At 36.9% G+C, this 12,375-nt stretch overlaps 1 protein-coding gene across 3 annotated transcripts in view; it reads left to right on the forward strand.

The window, feature by feature from the left end:
* NAPEPLD (N-acyl phosphatidylethanolamine phospholipase D) overlaps nucleotides 1-12,369 on the forward strand; it is a 28,188-nt gene extending 15,819 nt beyond the window's left edge. For all 3 annotated transcript variants that reach the window (XM_006925393.3, XM_015599542.2, XM_015599543.2), the window contains exons 2-5: nucleotides 446-752; nucleotides 7,677-8,323; nucleotides 11,015-11,129; nucleotides 11,598-12,369. In XM_006925393.3, coding sequence (XP_006925455.2) covers nucleotides 446-752; nucleotides 7,677-8,323; nucleotides 11,015-11,129; nucleotides 11,598-11,726 — 1,198 coding nt within the window. In that variant the 3' untranslated portion in view covers nucleotides 11,727-12,369. The remainder of the gene's footprint in view (nucleotides 1-445; nucleotides 753-7,676; nucleotides 8,324-11,014; nucleotides 11,130-11,597) is intronic.
* Nucleotides 12,370-12,375: the final 6 nt, after the last annotated feature.

The following is a 12,375-nucleotide window of genomic DNA, read 5'->3' on the forward strand; positions in this document are numbered from 1 at the left end:
GACTAGGCCTAGAAGGGTTATATAGAAATCACTTGAATTACTGAGGTATCCTCAAGGAACTAAGGTACTCCTTACTGCGTTATTAACAATACTGTTTTCAAAATTCAGGTATGAAAATATTATAGATTCATGAAGATATTTTGTTCTATAAGATGTCATTGAAATGGAAAATTTCATGTTTAAATGCTTGGGAGTAGGTTGTTTTTAATTATAGCAGATAAGGAATTTTTAAAAGGTTTAGGAGGAATAGATAAACTTATATTTAGCAAGCAGTAATAATGGCTTCTAAAATTATATTTTGTAGGAAGATAAAGTTTGAGCTAATAGAGACAATGGTTTTATAAGTTTGAGGAAATTTTTATTGGCTAAGAAATAATACTATGTAATATATTTTAATGCCTTTTTATTAAACTCAGTATTTTCCCTTCTTTTTTTTTTTTTTAAGTTCTTCAAAGGACATGGATGAAAATGAAAGTAACCAGTCCCTGATGACAAGCAGCCAATATCCTAAAGAAGCAGTAAGAAAACGCCAAAATTCAGCACGGAATTCTGTAGGAAGTGATTCTTCTAGGTTTTCCAGGAAAAGTTTCAAACTGGATTACAGACTAGAGGAAGATGTAACTAAATCAAAGAAAGGAAAGGATGGGAGATTTGTTAACCCTTGGCCAACATGGAAAAGCCCCTCTCTTCCAAATGTTCTCAGATGGCTGATAATGGAAAAAGATCACAGCAGCATTCCATGTTCCAAAGAGGTAGTGTTTGGCTCTACTGAGTGCTGTGTATTTACTCTTTCCTTATATAACTTTGCTGTGAATTGTATTATGACATTCGAATTACTTAATTGAGCCCCTTTTATATGATAAGGCTGAGGGCTGGGTTCTGGGGAGATAAAGTGAATGAGGTGCCCTCAGGTTCATGGTTTAGTAGCAGAGTACATATATGAATAACCAGTTCTTATCTGGTGGCAGCTAGAGGCAGGAACAGAGTGCTTTAAAAGTACAGGAAAGGAGGCAGTTAATTCTCACAGGTGGGTTGGAAATGGCTTGACAGAGGAGGTAATATTTGAGCTGGCCTAGAAAGATAAACAGTATTTTGGCAGTGGTTTTCCAGGTGGTATGAACAGTCACAAAGGTGAGAAAGTGCATATGTTCCAGAAAGTAGTAACCTGATACGTGTTTCGAATATGAATCCTGAGGGTTAAGGCATGGCCTAGAGTGCTTGCCTTTTCATCCTTGGGTAAAGCTGCTAAAGCTATAAAAGAAATCTTCAGATTGCCTTTCCAGGCCTTTAAAAATTGCCAGTAGGTTACTGGTTTTTAAATATGCTGGTTTTACTTAGGATACAACTTACTAACATTTGGCATAAGGTTTATTAGATGATGAATGAGATTATACTTTGGCAGGGGTGGGTGGCTCCCAATTGCAGTAGCACCTTTTTCTCCTTTTTCCTTTCTTAGTTTCTTGCCCCTCTCCTATGTCCTATCTCCTTCGGCTCCTCTTTTTCACCAACCTCTGTCCTGCCAGGCTTTATGGGGGAGTTGAGAGATAAGGACCCTGACATTGGGGGTGGGGGATGAGATGAAAAGAGTGGGGGTGGCCTGGAAACCTTTATCTGCAATGGAAGAGGCAGGAAGGGCAGTGGCGGCGGGGGTGGGGTGTTCGATACTTTACCTTGGTATGTCTGTCCATTTGTCTTTTAAGGATGTGGGATAAAAAACCTGACATCACTTTGATGCTGAGGAATGTTCATAGTATTAATCCTAGTTAGCAGAATTGATTAACATGAATAATATTTTACCAGCATTTTTTTAGAATGAGGCAGGGGGCATTAATAGATAAAACTCTGTCAACCTTTATCTGCAGGATGGGAGGAACAAACATTTTTTTCTTCTGGAGAAACATGGAACTGAGCTGTGAAGAGAAGAGTTAGGGTAGGAGGCTACTTGTTGGGATAAATTTCTTCCTGGCTTTTGTGCCACAGCTTCTAAAAATACAGAGATCGCCAATGGTGTCTTTAGTTTTGTTTCATTTCAAAGAGGAAGTGAGTGAACACATGAAGGCAGAAATACATCTCTGCAGTCTAATAATTTGGAGATATTCTAGAAACTGTTGAATCTCTAGGAACTCTCCAGGCCAGTGGTCCTTAGGCTCTTTTGGATACTGGCCCCTTTTGAAAATCTGATGGAAGCTGTGGACCTTCTTCTTAGAGAAATATATACACATGCATATAAACACATTGCCTTTTACTATAATGGACCCTCTCAAGCTGGTCCACTCTCATTTATCCATTCATTCATTTAATTAGTATTTATTGAGCACCTGCCAGGCACACTGTTCTAGGTGCTAAGGACAGCGCCATGAACAGCAAAAAAAAACCCCACCCTGACTGCCTTGGACCTTAGATTTAGTGGAAGAGAGAGACAGTAAACAAATAAGGAAATTATGTGGTATATTAAAAGGTGACTAGCACTCTGAAGAATAATAAAGCAGAGAGGGAAGTTAGAGTGATGGAGGTGGGAGCTGCATTCTTTAATGAAGTGTAAGCTTTTTTTTAAGGTAGGAGATTTTTTTTAAAAGAAAACATCAAAAGAGTTCTCAATATATCCTACTTAAATTTGGCATATAAAAGGAGAGAGAAGACACTTTGCCTTATTCCAATTTATATTTTATTTATCTCTTACCTATATCTTGTTTCCAATAAAAAGGCTAGAACTAGATCAAATGCATGTTGACTTCTGTTATTTCCATAGATAACTATAACTCTAAATTTAATCTCTACTATTGATTTGGAAGGAGACAAGATAATATAGCTGCAGGATTATAATTACTACCAATTATGCACTTTATATCACATTTAGGTATATAAATATGAAAATGTTTTAGAAGAAACATGATTAAAATATAAAAAAAGGCTAGAACTAGATCAAATGCATGTTGACTTCTGTTATTTCCATAGATAACTATAACTCTAAATTTAATCTCTTTAAATTGCCAAATTACTAACTTTTACCAACTCCTAAATGTGATAGAATTCTACATTTTCTGGGGGGGAAAAAACCTCAACCAAACCATATTAAGAACCACGTAAAGAACACCTGCTTCAGATCACTGGATCAATTCAGAATTCAATCAGATTTCTGAAAATTGTTTTTATTGACATTGGGAGGCTAGAGTTTAATAAAACACAACTTCAAACTATTGATTTGGAAGGAGACAAGATAATATAGCTGCAGGATTATAATTACTACCAATTATGCAATTTATATCACATTTAGGTATATAAATATGAAAATGTTTTAGAAGAAACATGATTAAAATATAAAAAAAATTAATAGAACAATTCTAAATAAAATGAAAAAGGGTCATTAGCAGAGCTACACAATTTAGTTGCTTGATCAAAGGACCATGCTTCTTTACTTGGACCATTCCTGATATTTGCCTTTTCTGGGTCTTTCGAGCAATGTGCCAGTTCACAGGCTTTGTATTGTTCAGGTGCCATCATTGCTTTATGCAGTTGCAGTTGGCTCAGTGACTTGTCTGATTGTTAATCATAGTCACCAATAATAGTCAGGGGAAAGAGAGAGTTGGAAAATTTCAAAGAGGGAGGAAGAGAGGCACCTCCTGAGTTTCATTAGTTGAAGGAGGCTGTCCTTATCAGTTACTACTCTAGAAGTGAGCAGGGGACAGTCAGATCAGAATGCGAGAGAGACACAGAACCGAAGCTGTACAGAATGGCCTGGTGGAAAAAGTGGGACACCAGGAGTGCAGAAAACAGGCTCAGGTTCAGGATTCCTCACTGGGTATGTGACCTTATTTCTGTCACAATCCCTCAAGGACCTATTTTTGGTTGTTGTTGTCTGTAAAGTTAGGATAAGACAGTTTAGGTCACTAAGATTGTTTTGAGGTTCACGTGACACATGAAAGTACTTTGAAAATATAATACACTCTTTAGCTGTATGATATTGAAGAATAGGGTACCTTTTGGAAAAATGAAACATCAGTTATTTTATACTATAATATTAGTTTATACTGTACTATTTTATACTCTAGTATGCTAACAGGTTGCTTTTTTATGAAGAGAAAAAAAATACATGTATGCAGTTTTTAAAAAGTTGTACTGAAAGGCTTATTAGACAAATACGAGTCCCCTAACCCAGGGGTCCCCAACCCCAGGCCTCGGACAGGTACCTGTCTGTTCTGTGGCCTGTTAGGAAGTGGGCTGCACAGCAGGAGGTGAGTGTTGGGTGAGCCAGCAAAGCTTCATCTGTATTTGCAGCCGCTACCTAGCACTAGCATCACTGCCTCAGCTTCACCTCAGATCATCAGGCATTAGATTCCCATAGGAGCACTGGTCCCTGGTGCCAAAAAGCGTCGGGACCGCTGCCCTAACCAGCCCCTGCCACCCAGTACCCCTCCCCTGAGGCAACAACTTTCAACCCTTTGTCGCCTCTGGAGTTTACCCTTTTTAATGTAGTTAAGAACACTTAACGTGAGATCTATCCTCTTAAATTTTTAAGTGTACGTTATTGTTGACTGCAGATACAATGCCATACAGCAGTTCTCTAGAGCTTATTCGTCACGCTTCACACACTTTTGCCAGTTGATAGTAACTTCCCATTTCCTTCTCCCCCCAGTCTCTGGCAACTACCTTTCCACTCTTCGATTCTATGAATTCGACTATTTTAGGTACCCCAAATGTGTGGAATCATGCTGTATTTGTCTTTCTGTGGTCCTCCATATTTACTATCAGATTTAATTCGCTCTGTATCCCTACCCATCTCTTTCCCATGGTCCTACTTGAACTTTCCCTTTACTGTTCTGTATCATTATTTTTCACTGATGAGCCCAGTAAAGTACAATGGCCATGTCTCCTTTCTTATATACTTTTCCTCCCTGGGGTTAATGATACCTCTTTTTACATCTGCTTAACTTTCTATGTATTTATGACTAATCATTTCTTTCCTTCCATGGCTTCTCAATACAGTTTTCCTGAGGGAGAACCTCAGGTGGTCTTTCAGCATGAGGCTGTAATCTGGGCCGACAGTCCTCTAGGCTCCCTGACAGCTTCTGTTCTAGGGTCTCCCTTCACCATCATCCCGGCTCCTTTTTCTTCAGTGTTGGCCCTCTTTCCTGCATCCCATTTGTTCCTCTTTCTTGGTTATTTTCTCATTTCAGTGGAGCACATTTTTAATGAGCTTCCTGAAAAAAAGGTACATGGGAAGTCAGTGTTTTGACACCTTGCTTGTCTGATAATTCACCTCCTATACAACTGACTTGTTAAAGCATATGATTCACGGGCTTTAGTGCAGTCGTGGAGTCGTGCAAGCACTGCCACAATCTAATACATTTTCACTACCCCAAAAAGAAACCCCATGCCCTCAGTTATCCCCGCTCCGATTTTCCTGTCTCCCCCCACCCCACACTCCCAGCCCCTGGAAATCACTAATCTATTTTCTTTCTCTGGATTTGCCTATTCCTGGTATTTCATAAAAATAGGATTATACAATACATGGTCCTTTGTGACTGGGTTCTTTCAGCACTTAATCTGTATTTTGGAGAACAAGTTTAGGCTGCCAGAGGTGTTCTATCAAAGGTTTTGTTTCCCCTCAATGGTCAGCAGATAATGCCAGATATTGAACTTCAAATGGCTTTTAAACTTAGAGCAAAAAGAAAGCGCAACAGTTTTCAGGGAATTTTGTTACAGATATTCTGATGCACTGTTTAAACATGATTCTACTTAAACATTTCTTATAGTTTTATTAACATAATACAGGCTCCACATATTCAAAAAGTACAGCTTGATGAATTTTCACATAAGTATATATCCATGAAATGATTACCACAATCAAGATAATGAACATACATCATCTCCAGAAGTTCCTTGTGTCCTTATTCTCCTCTGTTCCCCAGGCTGTTGTTACTTCTTGTCCTCCACCTCTGCAGCGTCTCTTCTCCTGTCCAGGCCTTTTACCACTCAGACCGTCTCAGTGACCTCTCAATTTTTCGTCACCAGCATCTCCTCAATCTGCCTTCTCTCATCTCTGTTCATTATTGTTTCCTTTGTTCAGGTCTTCATCCTTTATGGCAGCTATTGTGACACACTCCAGGTCATCAATAATTTGCACTCTGACAATGTTTCTTCTAAACAAATTGGGCCTTTTTTTATTTTTATTTTTTTATTTTTAAGATGCTTCCTCATTGCCTCTGGGTGGAGTATATGGCATTCTGGGCTTTTATTGTTCTCTGATCCTTTATAGATTTCAGTTTGTTCCTGGCCCCCAAAATGCCAGTTCCTATTTGGCTCTGTGTCTTTGGTTGGGTACTTTCTCTACCTGAAATGTCGTTTTTACTTTTCTCTGCATCATGAACTTGTTACTATTCTTCAGGAACTCACACAGGTTACTGTGTCTGTAATGCCTTTGGCAACTGGGCTCTTCCTGCCTTATCAGACTATAGCATGTCTTAAATTTTATTTAATTATCCACTACCATACCCTGTTCAAAATTGATTTGCAGCAACTTCCAAAAATTCATGTAGCGGTAAAAAACAGATGGATGACCATATAAAAGCAAATAGACTATGAGGGTAGAAAAATAAAGCCAAGAATAAAGTTAGTATATGTTCCATCATACCCTGCACATTGCTGGAGGCAGCTTTCAGGTTTTACTCTGAACTTCTTTGTCAATGTGAAAAGGGAAGCATTACGTCAGAGTTTTCCCAGTGACTGTCAAATGCATAAAATCAGTTGTTCTGGAGAAGATCTTTTCCTGTTACCAAGAATTGAGAGAAATGTTTCTGGGCTGAGTGGGGAGGTGGAGGTAGTGTAAAGACAGCCTATAATACATTCCTGCCAAGTTTCATGAGGTGGCTTCTTCTGAGAGACCTCAATGTAGTTGTATAGCGTAACACCAAAACACAATTCATAAAAGCAGTTTTATAACAGCAAGGACTGTTACCCTAAAACAGCTGCTGCTTGGTCTGGCTTAATCTAAGGGTAAAATGTAGACTAGCCAAAAAAATAGTATTTATCACATTTTAGTGTTAACTGTTTTATATCTGTTTACCTCCAAAAGTGATCAACTGCTCCCAGTTTACCATGTTTTTCTTTGGTTTGATAGATGTACAAAACCTTAAAGGAAGGAATGAGGAGAGCCATCTATGACTGTGATCCGCCCAGGAATCATTACAGTGCTGTGCTTTGAATTCTGTGTACTCAAAAAGTCAGATTCAGATATGAGATCCAAGATCTACAAATAAATGGTCATAGATTTTCTTAACTATATTTCCAGGTACTGACCTGCATCTGAGGCAGTTTCAGCAGCCAGTATACCAGCTAAGTGAAATGGCAACAGCAGAGGGACTGCAGCTAGGCCAGTCTCCTTCCAGTGCTTACAGAAGAGAGCCTTGAAAAACATTTAATAGATTCAGCAGTGCTCAACGTTTTAAATTTAACTTTCCCTTTGTCTACTGCATTTGGGGCTAAGAAAGTCTTCACTGACATGATTAATGAGGCACATTCATAAAATATGCATTTTTAAGAGAAAAACAAAAATAGCAAATTTATTGAATGACTTCAGTTTTCCCAAGTAGCTCTTCTATAATTTAGGTCAAAGATGTTCTGTGATGACATAATACTTTATAATTTTTTTTAACAGTTGCTTTTCTTTATACACTTAGGAACTTGATAAAGAACTCCCAGTGCTTAAGCCATATTTTATCGATGATCCCGAAGCAGTTGGAGTTAGGGAAGCTGGCTTAAGAGTCACATGGCTGGGACATGCAACGGTAATGGTGGAAATGGATGAGCTCATATTTCTCACGGACCCCATCTTTAGCTCTCGTGCTTCACCTTCACAGCACATGGGTCCAAAGCGTTTTCGTCGTGCCCCATGCACTATAAGTGAACTCCCCCCGATAGATGCAGTCCTTATCAGTCACAACCACTACGACCACCTGGACTACAATTCTGTTGTTGTTCTGAATGAACGATTTGGTAATGAGTTGAGGTGGTTTGTGCCTTTGGGTCTCCTCGACTGGATGCAAAAATGTGGCTGCGAGAATGTGATTGAGTTGGACTGGTGGGAGGAGAACTGTGTCCCTGGACATGATAAGGTCACCTTTGTCTTTACACCTTCCCAACACTGGTGTAAAAGGACTCTAATGGATGACAACAAGGTTCTCTGGGGCAGCTGGTCTGTCTTGGGCCCTTGGAATCGATTTTTTTTTGCAGGAGACACTGGTTATTGCCCTGCTTTTGAAGAAATAGGAAAAAGATTTGGACCTTTTGACCTTGCCGCTATTCCCATTGGAGCATATGAACCAAGGTATGTAGACTTCCAAAGAAAACATTCTTGCTATTATTACTCCATAATAAGGTAACTGAATTTAAAAGTATAGTTATGATTTTGGAATACTACATAACTTGTGACGTTAATGGTGGACTCTGTTTTACATTGGTTGGGGTTGGTGGGTCAGATTCAGTTAAAATTTTTTAATTTTAAAATATTTAAATCAGTCATATCAGTAAAATAATTATTCAAAATCAGAAATTATATTACCAATAAAAAAGGACCAAGGTTTAAAGAATCACTACACTTAGCCAGAAATTCATGTACTGTTCCAACTAGAGTTAAACTGATAAGCCAGTGTAAAATCTAACTCTTGTTCTTCCTTTCACGTGGAAGATAGTCTCTTTATATAACCATTTTTTGCTCCATGACTAGAATGTGCCCATCTTGTCCTATAGCTCTCTTGTGTTTATCAGAGAAAAACTGAGGAATGGTCTATAGCATTAGTCCCTTGGAATGGGCTTATTTCAGTGAGCACTGAATTTAATCTGGAAATGACATTGTTGCATTTCTCGCTGCTTGCCCTCTAACCTTTCCATACTTACTACCTGTCTTCAGAGCAGGTAAAGGTCACACTAGTATTCAAGAATTAGGAGACCCATCCACTGGCTGTGATTTCCTTAATACTGTCTATTTAAAGAAAATAAAAATGATTTCAAGGAATTCAGTTAGATTTCAGTCAACTCTGGTTGATATGTACAAATTGAGAGAAAATAAAGTTACAATAGCAAAGGGCAGGCTAATTTAAAAAATATTTTTCTAAAGTGCCTGCAGATACATATAGAATTGTATGTAGGGTCTATTTTATTTAGGCGATCCTACAAGCAGAAGACCACTAATAGATGAATTGAGCAAATCTGATCATTGATTTCCATCTCATTTTATTATACTTATTAACGTTATAAGTTCACTAAAACCATTTCTTCACTATCTTTATTAATGCTTATTTCTCTCTTTTATGTTTTTATAGTTTCTTTAATGGGCTATTTTTACCTTATTTTTAAAAATTATAAATCAGTAATAGTTTTGACTTTTACTTTTTCACTTAATTTTAATTCTGAATTCTAATGAAACCTCTCATCAACCTGATTACAAATGAATTTCATGATACTGATCTTTAGTCAACATGTTCTTGATGTAGTATATCTTACTTGTAATTATAAAAATAAGTTTTCATATCTATCAATATATTTATCATATATATGTGATTAATAGAATGTGTACAGCCTGACTACACAAATTCACTCACAAAATTCTCCCTTCCTGCATGCATTGCAGCTGTCTTGTTACTAAGATGGTAGGAAGGGGAGGACATTATTTGCTCTAAGAGAATTAAATTGTGGTAGCCTGTACTGCGTAGTCCATTTCTCTGTTCAGTATTAAGTTTTAGAAATAAGGGTATCAACAAAACTTCAGAGTACTCTATAAATTTAAGAAGTTTACACCAAAAATGACTAAGTAATCTGCTTAGAATGTTTCATCCTTAGGGATGATTCTATTCAAGTCAGGAATTTAAATTTTGTTTTTAATTTTTACACCAAGGTAAAAATTTTACATTTATTTCAGATAGACGTGAGGGTAGAAAGAAGTATGTTTATCCCTTTGATTTGCAGTTGGAGTTTTAAAAAAGTGAAGAAACACAGACAACTTTTCCTCTTGCCCAGAATTTTGACTGTCAGGAGATAAGGCAGAACAGCGCCTCTCTAATCTGCCTCCAAAGAGAGAGCCCAGTGGCTCTGTTTCTAGGCTCCCATAGGGCCTGGCAACTCCTAACAGTGAACAACCCTCCAGCTGTTGCAGGTAGACGAACTTTTCCATGATGTGTCCTACAAGATGCAGAAGCACCTGTGCTGAATCCATATCCTTTAGTCTTAACTGCAGCAGTAGTTGGCAGTAGCAGACCTGGGATTATAATGTGAAGACAATGTTGTTTTTCTTCTCTTAAACTGATGGCTGGGAAAGCAAAAGATTTGCTTGTGGATAGTACACTTTTCACTTTGTATCAGAGATAATAATTCTTTCTGCTCCAAGTGTTCTCTGTTCTTTCCAAGGTGTTAGACAGCCTTTCAGTGTTTCTACACTCTCTAATTAGTCTCTCTCATGAACCCTCTTTTCTTGCCAAACCAAACACCTCACTGTTCATTTGTATGTTGTTTAAATAAAATCCTTGAATAGTAATTGGATTTTTTTTTTGCTTCTGATCTTTAAATATTACACATTAATTTTTGTTAGCATTTCACTTTAGCAAGTTTTTAAAAAAATTCTTTCAGCAAGTTATTCAGGTTCTTTTGTAATTGGAGTTTTGGTTTCTAATTCTTTACCCATTATTTGGTTTCTTTGATTCATACCAGGATTGTAAATTACCTACTTTTTAAAGTAACAGTAAGATATATCTTCAGAATAAATCATCAGTAAACTCAAGATACATGTGAATTAAAACCTTACTATTCAAAGGGGCATTTTGCTTGGAGCCTTATTTATTGTATAGCAGTTTGTACACGAAAGATATTTGCTTATTTTTTTCCATCGGAAAAGTGGAATCAAAGGAGATTTGTCTACTGTGATTTATTCCTGTGCAGAATATTGAAGGCCGATTAGATGAAGCAGTAACTAGAACTTGGTATATATTTCAAAAGCCAGAAGTAATAAATTGCTGTGTTTCTTTAGGTGGTTTATGAAATACCAGCATGTAGACCCAGAAGAAGCTGTAAAGATTCACATTGATGTTCAAACAAAGAAATCTATGGCAATTCACTGGGGTACTTTTGCCTTAGCAAATGAGGTAAGTTTGATCATGATAGTTACTGGTTATGTATTTGCATTTGCTTATACACATGCTCTTATACTCTAAGTTTCTATATTCTTCAGAAATATTGGTAACATCTAATTCTCTAATCTTTGGCTCTGATCACTGTTTCACTACATGAAATTCCATTTAGAATTGGAATTTCATGTAGTGAAACAGTGATCAGATTTCATGCAATCTAATGATATTTAGTCTAAGTTGGCACCAAATTTGATATATGTTGTGTTTGGATAGATTTGATAAGTATGACATTTCTATTGACTTAACAATTAATGACTCTAGTATTAGAAAATGTGATTATTTGCTTATGCTTCAGTGAGAAGGGCATTATTTTAAGTAGGAATATGTTGGTTATTTTAGTTTGAATTCTTATATGAAATAGCCTCCAAATATATGTATGATTAACCTTTTTCCATTTTTTTTCCTCTCTCTGCCCTTTGCCAGCATTACTTAGAGCCTCCAGTGAAACTGAATGAGGCTCTAGAAAGATATGGATGTAAGACTGACGATTTTTTTGTCTTGAAGCATGGAGAATCAAGGTACCTAAAAACCGATGATGAAAACTTCGAATAAATATGAACACAGGAGCTTTTAATGCAACAAGCATCATCTGCTATAAATTTGAAAAGACTAAGAAGTTCATGATTATGTTTTGTTACATTGGGAAACAACTTCTGCAAGTTTTTGTTTTATGTTTTGTGTACTAACTTGCTTACTAATATGATTGCCAGTTCATATAAGAGATCAAGTATGGGTCACTTAAATAATGAATTGGCATATGTTGATTTTAAATCTTGTCTCAATGGTATAAGCATTGAATGGAATTTTTTTTTACTTAAGTATTATACTTTAGTGGTAGAATTTTCTGAGGTTATGAAAAACTTATTTTAAAGACTCATTCCTGTTCTGTTCTTAAAGATCTTCTGCAAGGTGAGTCAAGGCTGTCTATATACATAGGTTTTTTTTTTAGAGGCCTGCTCACATAAACATACTTTTTATATTCATATTAATGAGGAAATTCACTCCCACATGCTTATAGCAGTTCTTGCTCTACTAAAATTAGCTTATATGCCAAATATTGATATCTTTTTTTAACCATAAAAATGGGAGTTTGGGCTAAGTTGCCATTTTTAAAGACTTCATTTTTTAAAAGAGGGGAGCAGTATATTCTATTGCATGTCTACAATCCCCCAATCAAAAGCCCTGAGTTGGAAAGATGAAG

Source organism: Pteropus alecto, unplaced genomic scaffold, assembly GCF_000325575.1.
Source record: "Pteropus alecto unplaced genomic scaffold, ASM32557v1 scaffold109, whole genome shotgun sequence".
NCBI lineage: Eukaryota > Metazoa > Chordata > Mammalia > Chiroptera > Pteropodidae > Pteropus > Pteropus alecto.